Source organism: Lampris incognitus, chromosome 12 (assembly GCF_029633865.1).
Source record: "Lampris incognitus isolate fLamInc1 chromosome 12, fLamInc1.hap2, whole genome shotgun sequence".
In the NCBI taxonomy this organism is placed as follows: Eukaryota; Metazoa; Chordata; class Actinopteri; order Lampriformes; family Lampridae; genus Lampris; species Lampris incognitus.
Genome location: NC_079222.1, coordinates 25,705,631 through 25,720,255, shown reverse-complemented (window position 1 = coordinate 25,720,255; position 14,625 = coordinate 25,705,631). Strand labels below are relative to the sequence as shown.

At 42.6% G+C, this 14,625-nt stretch overlaps 1 protein-coding gene across 1 annotated transcript in view; it reads left to right on the top strand.

The window, feature by feature from the left end:
- glis3 (GLIS family zinc finger 3) overlaps positions 1-14,625 on the top strand; it is a 34,720-nt gene that overhangs the window by 13,821 nt on the left and 6,274 nt on the right. Inside the window, exons 5-8 of the mRNA XM_056290985.1 lie at positions 2,085-2,246; positions 2,538-2,648; positions 12,301-12,436; positions 12,581-12,653. Of these exons, the coding sequence (XP_056146960.1) occupies positions 2,085-2,246; positions 2,538-2,648; positions 12,301-12,436; positions 12,581-12,653 (482 nt within the window). The remainder of the gene's footprint in view (positions 1-2,084; positions 2,247-2,537; positions 2,649-12,300; positions 12,437-12,580; positions 12,654-14,625) is intronic.

The following is a 14,625-nucleotide window of genomic DNA, read 5'->3' as shown; positions in this document are numbered from 1 at the left end:
TTCGAATCCCCGTGTTACCTCCAGCTTGCTCGGGCGTCCCTACAGACACAATTGGCTGTGACTGCGGGAGGGGAGCCGGATCTGGGTATGTGTCCTGGTCGCTGCACTAGCGCCTCCTCTGGTCAGTCGGGGCGCCTGTTCGGGGGGGGGTGCTGGGGGAATAGCGTGATTTTCCCACACGCTACGTCCCCCTGACAAAACTCCTCACTGTCAGATGAAAAGAAGCGGCTGGCGACTCCACATGTATCGGAGGAGGCATGTGGTAGTCTACAGACCTCCCCGGATCGGCAGAGGGGGTGGAGCAGCGACCGGGACGGCTCGGAATAGTGGCATAATTGGCCGAATACGATTGGGGGGAAAAGGGGAGGGAAATCCAACAAAAAAGTTGAAAAAAACCCAATAAGCCTCAAGCTTGGAATGATTCTTTATTCTTCTGAAACTTAAAATACTTCACTTTCATGTTCAGGTCCTGCACTGGGGCGGTATATTGTTTGCCTTGACTAATAAGCTGTGCCTGATAAGACTTGACTAATAAGATTACTAAGGCTTGCAATTAGTAGTTGGAGGTAACTTGAATGTTTGAGTAATTCCAGCACCTGTGATATTATCCACCAAGGGCAGAAGCCCTTTGTCACTAGCGGGCTCCAGCAAATGAGCTCAGCTAGCTCCAGGTAAACTACATGGCCAAAAGTATGTGGACATCCATTCTAATTAGTGGTTCTGGTTATATCAGCCACACCCATGGCTAACAGACACATAAAATCAAGCATAAACCCGTGCAATCTCCCTAGACAAACATTGGCAGTAGAATGAGTCACACTCAAGAGCTCAAGATGCCACCTTTCTAACAAGTCAGTTCAGCAAGTTTCAGCGCCGCTAGAGCATCCCCTGTTAACTGTAAGTCTGTTATTGTGAAGTGGAAACATTTATGAGCCAACAGCTCAACAGCTAGGCAACACAAGCTCACAGAATGGGACCGCTGATTGCTGAACCATGTAAAAATCATTTGTCATCGGTTGCAACACTCACTACCGAGTTTCAAACTGTCTCTGGAACCAACATCAGCACAAGAACTGTTTTGTCTGGAGCGCCATGAAATGGGTTTTCATGGTCCAGCAGCTGCACACAAGGCTACGATCTCTATGCGCAATGCCAAGCATTGGCTGGAGTAGTGTAAAGCACATTGCCATTGGACTCTAGAGCAATGGAAACGCGTTTTCTGAAGTGATGAATCACCCTTCACTATCTGGCAGCCCGATGGACCAATCTTGGTTTGGCAGAAAGCAGGAGAATGCTACCTGCCAGAATGCATAGTGCTAACTGTAGTTTGGTGAAGGAGGAATAACGGTCTAGAGCTGTTGTTTGTGGTTTGGGCTAGGCCTCTTAGTTCCAGTGAAGGGAAATGTTAATGCTACTGCATACAATGACATTCTAGAGAATTGTGTGCTTCCATCTTTGTGGCAACAATTTGGAGAAGGCCCTTTCCTTTTTCGGCGTGACAATGCCCCTGTGCACAAAGCGAGGTCCATAAAGACACAGTTTGCTGAGTTTGATGTGGAAGAACTCGACTGGCCTGCACAGAGCTCTAACCTCAACCCCATCCAACACCTTTGGGAGGAATTGGAATGCCGACTGTGAGCCAGACCTTCTCCCCAGCATCAGTGCCCGACCTCACTAGTCCACTAATGAGAATGAGTCCCCGCAGCCATGTTCCAAAATCTGGTGGAAGACCTCCCAGAAGAGTAGAGGCTGTTATAGTAGCAAAAGGAGGACCAACTCCATATGAATGCCCATGGTTTTGGAATGAGATGTTCACCAAACACATTATGGGTATGATGTTCAGGTGTCCACATACTTTTGGCCATGTAGTGAATGTGTGCTGCCTCCAGCTGGAGCCACATGTTGCTCCCATTTGATACTGGAAAGAGCCAATGTGCTGAATCATAGCAATCTTCCCAAGCCCTTCAGTCCCACATGATGTATAACTGAAATAGAAGTTGTAGAAATAATGTCCATCTGTGGCAATTGTGTAACTTTCCTTTTTATTTCAACTAAAGTTTCTGTGTGTTAATATTTGGTTACAGTTTGAGGGCTGTAATAAGGCCTTCTCTCGGTTAGAAAACCTAAAGATCCACATGCGTAGCCACACAGGTGAAAAACCTTATCTTTGTCAACACCCTGGCTGCCACAAGGCCTTCAGCAACTCCAGTGACAGAGCGAAACATCAGCGTACACACCTGGATACAGTAAGTGGAAAGCATCACGCACAAACGCACACACATACACACTCAGTCAAGCACATACACTCGAACTTGCATTCACACTTCACACACAAAATTGTATGAAAGCATAAACACACCCATGTATTCATGAGGACAGCTCTGTGATGGCACACATACGTACATATTTAAAGGTGATGTTTCAAGACTGTGTGTAAGATTTTATGTTCAAAAGTGTGTGTGTGTGTGTGTGTGTGTGTGTGTGTGGGTGGGTGGGTGGGTGGGTATCTCGTATGTCTTGTGTCTGTGATTGTGCAGAAGCCCTATGCATGCCAGGTCCCTGGCTGTGTGAAACGTTACACTGATCCCAGTTCACTGCGGAAACATGTGAAATCTCACTCATCTAAAGAGAGACAATTACGGAAAAAGGTAAATCATAAAAAGCATGTCCTCATTCTGTTAATAAGATACTACTACATTGTTTTTATTATTTATTATAGTATTATATATTAATATTAATATTAATTATATTATTATATTATAGTGTTTATTATATATTTATCATTTTTTTATTATTGCAGTTGTTGTTTTTCTGTTGATTTTTTTTCCATCATTGATGTCCTCCTTCTCCATTCATTTGTACAATTTACCCTGATATGGTTCACAGGCTTGAAACTATCAATACTCGTCATAAATGTATGAAATAAGGACTTCATGTATTGTGGTCTGAATTGGTCACATGGTGGTGCTATAATTAAAGCTCCAAAAATTCTGCTTTTGTAGACGTAATTCCCACACTGTGTGATTGACGTGAAACCTGGTGCACATATTTTCCTGAGTGTGTTCTACAAATTTGCAAGTTGGACCACCGAAGTCAGCCAAGAGTTCTGTTTTTTTTATTATTATTATTATTTAATAGGGGTAAACCCCTATTGATTTCCTATGATTTTTAGTTGTTTTCCTTGCTCTCCATATATTTGCTTAATTACCCGTGAGATGGAAAATCGCAGAGACTTGACACCTTGCAAATTCATAAATGTGTGAATGCAAGAGAGCAGCAAGGTATATGGAAAATAACATAGGCACTAGAACACAGCCTTGCTTTACTCCAGAAATCCATGGGGAAAGACTCGGAAAGGGTTCCACGGAAACAGACACAGCCTTTCATGTCATCATGGAGGGCGTGAATAATCTGGATGAAGTGGTCAGGGCATCCAGATTTGGATAGCACGTCCCACAAAATTGCTCTCGGAAGAGAATCAAATCCTTTCTCAAGGTCGAAAAAGATGAAAAACATTGTCTCCTGTTATTCTCTTGCTTTCTCCATGAGCTGTCATGACACAAAGATCATATCGGTGGTCCCTCTGTGGGATCGAAAACCGCTTTGAGATTCGGGAGAACTTCTTCGGCCAGGGTGGTGAGATGAGTCAGAAGGATCAACGACAGAATTTTCCCAGCTGTTGAGAGGAGGGAAATTCCTCTGTAATTGCCGCACACTCCTCAGCCCCCTTTTCTGAAAATGGTAATGATGTTTGTGTCTCTGAAATCAGCTGGGGCGATACGGGTTTCCCAGATCTGCAGGATGATTTCGTACAGTCGCTTCTGAAGAGGTAGTCATCCATACTTGTACAGTTCTGCAGAGATTCCGTCGGGACCAGCCGCATTGTTGTTGCACATCTGAGCGATCAGCGTTTGAAGCTCCTTAGTGGAAGGAGGTGCAGCCATCCACGGTTTTTGCAGCAGAGTAGGTAACCCATCAAGGCAGTCCAGAGACACTCGTGATGGTTTGCAGAGGAGCTGGTGGAAGTGCTGTTTCCATTGTTGACTGATGGCTACGTCATCCCTCAGAATTGTTACGTTGTCCTCTGCTTTCATTGGTGTTGGTGCGGTCTTGATTGGCCCGTAGATGGCACGAGTAGCACAGAAGAAGTCGTGGAGGTGGTTCTGGTCTGCATAGCCCTGGATCTCAAGGGCTTTACTTTGCCACCAAGCATCCTTCATCGAGCGGAGTTGAGCTTGGGTGTTGACTTCGGTTTCTTTAGATGCTCTTCTTTCGTCTTGGAGGGTCTATCTTTCTCCCAGGAGAGACGAGCTTGATTCTTTGTGCTGATCAGGTTGAAAATTTCCTGGTTGTTCTTATCAAACCAATCCTGGTGATGTCTTTTCAGAATACCAATTTCAGTTTCAGCTACAGCGAGGAGGGTTGTTTTTAGGTTTATCCAGTTTGATATGGGGTTGTTTTCGATTAGGGGAACATCCTTCAGGACTTTCGTGACCTTATGTCAGAAGCTTCTTCTTACGCTGAGATCCTCAAGCTTTCGGACGTCGATTTTCTTTAGTGGGATGGTCATGGCAGGGCGTCTAGGCTTGGGTTTGAGTCGCAGATGGAGCTTGGAGATGACCAGTCTATGATCGGTCCAACAATCATCAGCATGCGGGAGTGCCTTGGCAACATGGACGTTGGATCGGTCCTTCATGCATACAATCACAAAGTCAATGAGATGCCAGTGGTGGGATCGTGGATGCATCCAGGTAGTTTTCTGGCTCATTTTGAGTTGGAAGATAGTATTTGTGATGGTGAGGCCATGTTCCGCACAGAGGCCAAGGAGAAGGCTTCCGTTTGAGTTGCATTTACCGACTTCATGCGTCCCATTGATGTTGCTTCATGTTGTACTGTCTCTGAGGTCACCCATAAGGATGAGGTTGTCAGCCACTGGAACGGTGGAAATAGTTCTTGATAGGGTTAAAAAGCTTTTTTCACCTCATCGTCAGCATCAAGAGTTGGAGCATAAGCACTGATGGCAGTCAGGAAGTATCCATTTTGAAGTGGTAATCTGATGGAGATAATGCGTTCATTAATGCAGACAGGTGTTAGATTCAGGTCACGGACAAGTTTGGATTTGATCGCAAAGCCGACTCCGTGAATTCGGCGGTCCGTTTCTGGTAATCCTTTCCATATGAACGTATATTCGAGACCTTTTTCTTTGAGCTGGCCTTCATCTGCAAGTCTTGTCTCTTGGAGAGCTGCAAGATCAATGTTGAAATTAGAGAGTTGTTGTGCAATAAGGGCAGTTCGTCGTTCTGGTCTATCAGAGTCATTCCAATCAAGAAGAGTCCTAATGTTCCAGGTTCCAAAAGTCAGTAGTGTAAAAATGTCCTTATTTCGCCTGCAAGAAATTGATTTCCTACTGGACACAGTATTCCAGTCAGCAGACATGAGAAACAGCTGTTTTTAGCCCACATTTCCTAGGGCCTTCCCCTGATTAGGGGGGGGGGGGGAGCAGCATTGTCCCTAAAAAGGGCTGCTCCGTCGCAAGGTTGCTGCCGAATCCACACAAAGTTTCCCGGGTTCATGGAGAGACGACCATCAGATCCTTGCCACCAATTGTGTGCCTTTGGAGCTAGGAGCTTCCAGGATGATCATTCTGCTCCCGTCGCTTCACAGCATTGCCAATGGACTTTGTGCGGGGTGGGGGTAAAGCACGGTCCTTGAAAAACTCTCGGAGCCATTCGCTAAAGCCTTGATTAAAGTGGTGATCAGGTCGCGACGCTGGTCCACACTGCTTGGTCTGGGAGGATCTAGTTCCATGGCAACACCAGAGTGAAGACGATGGGATCCACCACAGGTTGTACCCAAGTGATGGTCGGATTGGGAGTCCGGACTGCCCACCTGTTAGGCACTTACGAGCCAGAGATGTGTGGAATTTTTATAACCGCCAGCCTGCTGTCCCGTTAGGCAATAGCCAGCTGAGTGCTGCCCAGGTTACGCCAACGTCACAAGTGAAGTCCCGTCAATACAACGAGGAGTGGCCTATCCGGGTGTTGTCAGGCATGCAGGAATCGGTAACCTGTACCTTTCAGCCTACATCACAAGACGCTTCAGCAGCCCAAATTCCTCATGAATTCCTCATAACAAGTCTTATAGTCATGAAACAATTAAACTTTCTTGAAACATCTGCCAATGGAATAAGAACATCTTACTAGCAATATCTAGATAAAAGCATTATGATACTTAAAACAAGATGAAGCACCTTAATAAGCTCGTCTTTTGGCAAAATCTGCCTGCCAACGCTTCTAATTCCCGAAGACAACGCCGTTACTACAACCATTCCCAAATCCCCTGCGAACAGCACACATCACCATCGAAACTCCAGCCAACGCTCACAGCAATTTGCACCTGAAACCAATCGTTTTCGGTCATTATGCCACTGTATTCAAAGAAAGTTGAATCAGTTCATCTGGATACAACGTTTATTGACAGAAACGTTTCATCACTCATCTAAGTGACCCTTCAGTCTAAACTGACTGCAGGTATCCCCGCCCTTTAAACAATGCAGTTGAATAACGACCTAAACCAACGATCAGTTTCATATGCAAATAGGTGACCATCAACTAGAGTTTCAATGGCCATGAGCACCACCCACAGAGGACCCGGGAACGTCTGCAATCACAGTACTGCAAGATGGCGACCGATGCACTTCCCCCTGATCAATTTTCCAGCCGCTCGTATCGATGTATACAAACAATTATTTGGAGTCTTTTTAGTTCAGATAAAGTACCACATGTTTTCAGCTCATCACTGCAGTTAGTCCACAAACCGGCTCCTTTGGTTGTAACACAGTGATGTTTTGCATCTGTCCTTACAGATGTTTTTTTTCTTCTTGTCTCTCTCTCAAATTGTGTTTACTTTCTCTCAGTTGGAACAACCCTTGGATACTAATATTGATAATAATACTTGTTGTAAAACTTTCTGCTTTCATCATAAGGGTAGCCTGGCTGTAGCTTGGCTATTTCAAATCACAAGTAGCTTGTAGTTTGGCATGCTACGGTTTCAAAAAGATTCCCCAACATTGTTTATACGAGAGACTATGACAATATATCATGGTGGTTACTACCTGTAACTTGCTAGTTACCATTTATAATGGAAATGCATGCCATTTTTGTTATAGAAACACATGTTGTGAACATCTGCATTGTCCCATAGTATCTTTAATCCACTGCAGAAATTCAAAACTTAACACCCAATCGTTATTAAGGTTTGCTCTCATGAAATGTCAACAAGAATAGTACCTGCACTTATTTTTTCCACTTCAAAATTGGTTCTATGTAAGTGACTTATTCTATTTCATTTCTTGGTTCACTGGAGGTTATGTCACCATAGATACAGATAGAGAGGTTGGGTTGTTACTAAAAAAGAGTGATATTTTACAAAGTCTCCCACACACACAGTTTTTTTTATTAACTAGTTAAATAAAAACTCTGTGTATGTCATCTGTCTGTGACGGTTGCCTTATGAGGTGGACTGTGTATTATATTTGTTTCCCACAGGCATGATTTTAAAAATCTAATTCAATAGAAAACTTCAATATATTAGGAAAAAGAAATGTGTTTTTCTTATTAGGAAATTTGTGTTTCTTTTCAGTGAAATTTTGATTTTGTTTTTGAGACTTTACAAATTGACAATGTAATGTTCAGTCGCAGCTCTTATTGGCAAGAATGAAGCCTTTACTACACTTTATGCACAAACAGAATAATAGAATTATTTTATATGTTTGGAGTCAGTGGCGTGCTCAGTCTTCTCTGTAGTTAAGTAATATATTTGTTAGGTGCTCTTTGGTCCAAGGTTAGTAGTTTCAGATGAGAAAAAGAGAACAAATCTCTCTGACCAAGGCACTCCGTGTAATTAAAAATGTCTTTATTGAAACTTAGACATATCCAAAAAGGACCTAAAAATGCCCACGGCTTGGGCCTTCTTCAGGGCATAGTGAGACAAAACAGGAGTGAATGGTTTTTGTGCAGGCACAGAGCACAGGTGTTAGTTGCTTGATTGGATCTAAAGCAACCAATTGCTAAGACCCGCCCCTCACACAGATCCTAGAGAGCAATCACATGCCAAACACGGTTCTTTATGCAACCATGTTTTTTCTTTTGTAAACACTGTTGCATAAAGACCTTTGGGGAACTTATAAGTGCGGGTCATGTAAACTCTGTTAGGGTGTCATTCAGTGCAAGACATTCCTTGACCTGAAAACCCAAAAAGAATACAAAACCAATGGCTTTATTAATTGTAATTCTGAGTTTGTTGTATATCGCCTACAGTACCCATGTGGGTGCTTTTACGTAGGTAGGACAAAGAGGAAATTAAAAGAACGTTTTTCTGAACACAAATATGCAATAAGGATCAACAATGAAGATTATCCAATGGCCAAACACTATAGAGAAATGCACCATAGCGACCCTTCATCCTTAAGAGTCCAGGGTATTGAGATGATAAAGAAATCTGTACGTGGGGGGGACAGATTGAAAAAGTTGCTGCAGCAGGAAACTTTTTGGATCTGGAATTTTAAGGCAATGAAATATCCAGGTTTGAACGAGGAGATAGACTATAGGCCTTTTTTGTAAAACTGTCTAATTTATGGTCTACTGTTTTTCCGAGTCACTGTGAACATGTACCTTTATTGTGATATAGTTGTGGGTGTGTGTACACTTAATCTGTGTTTTTGTTTTCTTCTTTACAAAGAACCGTGTTTGGCATGTGATTGCTCTCTAGGATCTGTGTGAGGGGCGGGTCTTAGTAATTGGTTGCTTTAGATCCAATCAAGCAACTAACACCTGTGCTCTGTGCCCGCACAAAAACCATTCACTCCTGTTTTGTCTCACTATGCCCTGAAGAAGGCCCAAGCCGCTACGCGTGGGCATTTTTAGGTCCTTTTTGGATATGTCTAAGTTTCAATAAAGACAGTTTTAATTACACGGAGTGCCTTGGTCAGAGAGATTTGTTTTCTTTTTCTCAATAGAATTATTTTATTTTGTTCAGAAACCTTGTCGTGTGCAGGTGCGTGTGTACACTGGAAGCCGATATGAAAAGAATTCAACTTGTTTAGCCAGCATGCCTGTGCACACTACTGGTACTAAAGACAATGAATTTATTATAAATATATTAATTTGTTCCAATACAAACCAACTTATATTATACTATATTTTCCCAGTGAGTATAGGTTTTCATCAAAAGGCACTTTTGCTCTTATAATTTGAGCAAATTACCAGCAAACTATGTACATTGTTTTAAGGCACACGTTTTGTATACTCTCAAATACTAACACATTGTTTCTCATTCTATTAATTTGTGAAACATTATTATTATTATTATTATTATCATTATTATTGTCAAGTCAAGTCAAGTCAATTTTGTTTGTATAGACAAATAACACAAATTACAAATTTGCCTCAGTGGGCTTTACAGCAACACAACATCCTGTCCTTAGACCACATCAAATAAGGAACAACTCCCTAAAAAAAAAAAACTTTAACAGGGAGAAAAAATAGGAAGAAACCTCAGGGAGAGCAATAGAGGAGGAATCTGTCTCTCCCAAGATGAACAGATGTGCAATGGATGTTGTGTGCTCATATTAAACCACAATTTACAGAATACAACATTGAAAGAGGATAACAGAATTATTATGGAATTATAAGATATGAAGAATCTGATAAGGAGGGTGCCAAGCAGTGTCCAGATGCCACCGGACCTAGCACCTGAGCCACGCGACCACCATCACCATGTAGACCTGACAAAAGGACAGGCTACACATGCAGACAAGAGAGACTCACATCACACCATTTATATACACAGGAGAAGAGACAAGAAAAAGACATTAGTCACGCATCATAGTAAGAGAATGATATAACATTGAAAGAGGATAACAAAATTATATGGATTTATAAGTTATATTAAAAAATGTGATGAGGGGGATGCCAAGCAGTGTCGAGGTGGCGACCACCGTCACCATGGAAACCTGGGAGGAGGACAGACTGTGCGTACACACGGGAGAGACACACATCACACCGTTTACATACACAGGAGAAGAGAAAGGAAAAGACGTGAGAGAAGAGAACAGTTTGCAATAATCTATACGCTATAATCTCGTCAGCAGAACACTGCTTGGAAAATTAATTGAGACAGAAACCGGCCTGACATGCAGTACACATAGTGAAGTATTCAATTTAGAGGCAACTGATTGTAGGTTAATGCAAAAAATTGAGGTTTAAGTTTGGATTTAAAGGACTTAACGAACTCTGATTATCTGATGGCAGCAGGCAGGTTATTCCATCAGAATGGGGCCTGATAGGAAAAGGCCCTACCACCAGCTGACTTCTTCTTAACTTTGGGTACACACAGGAGCCTTGTATTTTGAGAGCAGAGAGCTCAAGGTACAATGTACGGTTTAGGGAGATCAGACAGGTATGATGGAGCAAGCCCATTTAGGATTTTATAAGTCAGCAGAAGCACTTTGAAGTCTGATCTAACATGAATGGGAAGCCAAAGAAGGGAGGCAAGAATTTGTGTAATATAGTCAAATTTGCTAGTTTTAGTTAGTTAGCTATGCTATATGGTTTGGAGACAGTGGCACTGATGAGAAGAGAGGAGGCGGAGCTGGAGATGGCAGAGTTGAAGATGCCAAGTTTTTCATTGGGAGTGATGAAGAAGAACAGGATTAGGAACAAGTATATTAGAGGGACAGCTCAGGTTGGACGGTTTGGAGAAAAAGTAAGAGAGGCAAGATTGAGATGGCTTGGACATGTGTGGAGTAGAGATGCTGGGTATATTGAGAGAAGCATGCTGAATATGGAGCTGCCAGGGAAGAGGAAAAGAAGAAGGCCAAAGAGGAGGTTTATGGATATGGTGAGAGAGGACATGCAGGTGGCTGGTATGACAGAGGAAGATGCAGAGAACAGGAAGAGATGGACCAGCCTAAAGTAGTGGTTGTAGTGGGAGCAGCCGAAAGTAGTTGTAGTAGTAGTAGTTAGGATTCTAGCTGCAGCATTTTTAATCACCTGAAGGCGTTTAGTACTAGCATGTGGCAGGCCTGAAAACAGAACATTACAGTAATGAAGTCTGGATTAAACAAATGCATGCTTTAGAGTCTCTGCGTCGGCCATGGACAGGAAACACCAAATTTTAGCTATGTTACGTAAGTGAAAAAAGGCAGTCTTGATGATTTCTTTAATGTGCTTATCAAAGGAAAGGCTGGGATCAAACGTAACACCAAGATTTTTGGCTGCCACACTGTGAAATCACAGAGTTGTTCAGTGTTATGGTTACTTGATCAAATTGATGTCTGTGTCTAGCAGGGCCAATGACCAGCATCTAAGTTTTACCCGAATTTAAAAGCAGGGAATTTAGTGACACCACATTTTTCACAGCAGCCAAGCAATCCTCTAAATTATTAATTTGAGTATGAGCAACAGCCTTTACAGGCACATACAGCGGAGTATAGTAAATGGAAATTTATTCCATGACTGCATATAATTTGGACCAGATGTGAAATATATATAGAGAAAAGTAGACGGCCAAGAACCAAGCCCTGGGTGACGCCATATTTGACAACAGAGAATTTTGATGCAATATTATTAAAGCACACACTGTTATTTCAGATAAATAGGAATTAAACCAAGAGAGAGCTAAACCAGAGACACCAAAATTAAAATTTATTCTGTCTAATAGTATACAGTGATCATTGGTATCAAAGGCTGCACTGAGGTCCAGTAGTAGAAGCACAGAGGTGAAATCAGAGTCCATAGCAAGTAGAAGATTGTTCACCACTCTGGTCAGAGCAGTTTCAGCAGAGTGACAGGCCCTGAAAGCCAATTGAAAAGGTTTCTATATATAGTTTTCTTCTATATGAATCGAAAGTTGTTGATACACAACTCTCTCTAGTACTTTAGAAACGAATGGACAATTAGAGACTGGTCGATAGTTATTAATAGACCCTGGCTTGAGATGCAGTTTCTTAAGTAGAGGTTTGACCAAAGCTGTCTTACAACTGCTGGGAACAGTGCCAGTATTAAGTGATAAATCAAAAATGTCCAGCATTGTGGGTTCCAGGAAAAGCCAGAGGTCTTTAAAAAGGTTTGCTGGTAAAGGGTCAAGTAGTTGCAAGTAGTTGGTTCATAAAATGTAAAAAAGAAAAAAAGAAGTTCTACTACCTCTTTAAAATATTGTCATTGTTTGCTGCTGCTTTGTATCATCTTCAATTTGTTTCATGTTGATCAGTAATGATTATGATCTTTTTTGTGTCTCCAGCTGAGATCCTCTGTTGAAACGACCCAGGAAGCACTAACAGAGTGTTTAACAATCAACCCCCTACAACAAAGCCTTTCCCCATTAGCGAGGATTGAAGGCAACTTGGACCCATCCCCCAGCACTGCCCATTACACTGGTACCAACATTTCATATACTAATATAAATTACTTACATAAATATTAGCCCCTGGCATGTATACAATGAGTTTGTTTGTTCAATAGATTTAGCATGTAATGGATAGGTCCTTGCCAGATTTTCTGTGTCTATCCCTGTTCCTCAGCTGTTCCACAGAGGCAAGACACATCTAGTAATCCCCCCCTGGCTATGATGTGTTCCTTAAAGGAGAATTACAGGTAGGTCAATGAGAAAATTTCCCTTAAAATGTCAAGTTTGAGGTTTTTTTATGTGAATTAGGCAAACCAACAAATTATTTCATTGCTCTACTACTATTATGTTCGGCTGCTCCCGTTAGGGGTCGCCACAGCGGATCATACATTTCTATTTCTTTCTGTCCTCTGTCTCTTCCCTAGTCACACCAGCCATCTGCATGTCCTCCCTCACCACATCCATAAACTCCTCTTTGGCCTTCCTCTTTTCCTCTTCCCTGGCAGCTCCATAATCAGCATCCTTCTCCCAATATAGCCAACATTTCTCCTCCACATGTCCAAGCGATCTCAATCTTGCCTCTCTTGCTTTGTCTCCAAACCGTACAACCTGACCGGTTCCTCTAATATAATCGTTCCTAAACCTGTCCTTCTTCATCACTCCCTAGGAAAATCTTAGCATTATTTATTTATTAATGTATCGCTAACGAGTGTTATTCAAGTGAAATACTTGAAATTAAAATTCAGACATCCGCTACAAGCAAGATCGTCCATAACTTAAATGTGTTACTGTTACTGCTTGGATAGTGCTGCTTTTTTCATCAAATACTACTACTGCTACTACTTTCAACTGCTCCCATTAGGGGTTGCCACAGGGGATAATCTGTTTCCATCTCTTCCTGTCCTGTGCATCGTCTTCTGTCACACCAACCACCTGCATGTCCTCCCTCACAAGCCTCCTCTTTGGCTTCCTCTTTTTCTCCCCCCTGGCAGCTCCATATTCAGTATCCTTCTCCCAGTATACCCAGTATCTCTCCTCCGCACATGTCCCAACCATCTCAGTCTTGCCTCTTTTGTTTTGTCACCAAACTGTCCAACCTTAGCTGTCCCTCTAATTTACTGATTCCTAATCCCGCCCTTCTTAATCAATCCAAATGAAAATTTTAGCATCTTCAACTCTGCCACCTCAAGCTCCACCTCCTGTCTTTTTGTCAGTACCACCATCTCCAAACCATATAACATAACTGGTCTCACAACCATCTTGTAAACCTTCCCTTTAACTCTTGCTGGTACCCTTCTGTTTGCAAATCACTCCTGACACTCTTCTCCAACTACTCCACCCTGCCTGCACTCTCTTCTTCACCTCTCTTCAACACTCTCCAGTACTTTAAACAGTTGACCCCAAGTATTTAAACTAATACACCTTCATCACCTCCACTGCTTGCATCCTCACCATTCCGCTGACCTCTCTCTCATCAATGCATTTATATTCCATCTTGCTTCTATTGACTTTCATTCCTCTTCTCTCCAGTGCATACCTCCACTTCTCCACACTCTCCTCAACCCGCACCCTACTCTCGCTACAGATCACAATGTCATCCGCAAACATCATAGTCCATGGAGACTCCTGCCTGATCTCGTCTGTCAACCTGTCCATCACCATTGCAATCAAGACAGGGCTCAGAGCCGATCCTTGATGTAATCCCACCCCCACATTGAACCCATCTGTCATTCCAACCACACACCTCACCACTGTCACACTTTCCTCATACATATCCTGCACCACTCCTACATACTTCCCAGCCACTTCCAACTTCCTCATACAATACCACACCTCCTCTCTCGGCACCCTGTCATATGCATTCTCTTAATCCATAAAGACACAATGAACTCCCTCTGGCCTTCTCTATACTTCTCCGTCAACATTCTCAAAGCAAACATCGCACCTGTAGTGCTCTTTCCTGGCATGAAACCATACTGCTGCTCGCTAATCATCACCTCTCCTCTTAACCTAGCTTCTGTTACTTTTCCCATATCTTCATGCTGTGGCTGATCAACTTTATACCTCTGTAGTTGCTACAGTTCTGCTCATCCCCCTTATTCTTGAAGATCTGTACCAGTATGCTTCTTCTCCACTCCTCAGGCATCCTCCCACTTTCCAAGACTGTGTTAAACAATCTAGTTAAAAACTCCACTGCCATCTCTCCTAAACACCTCCATG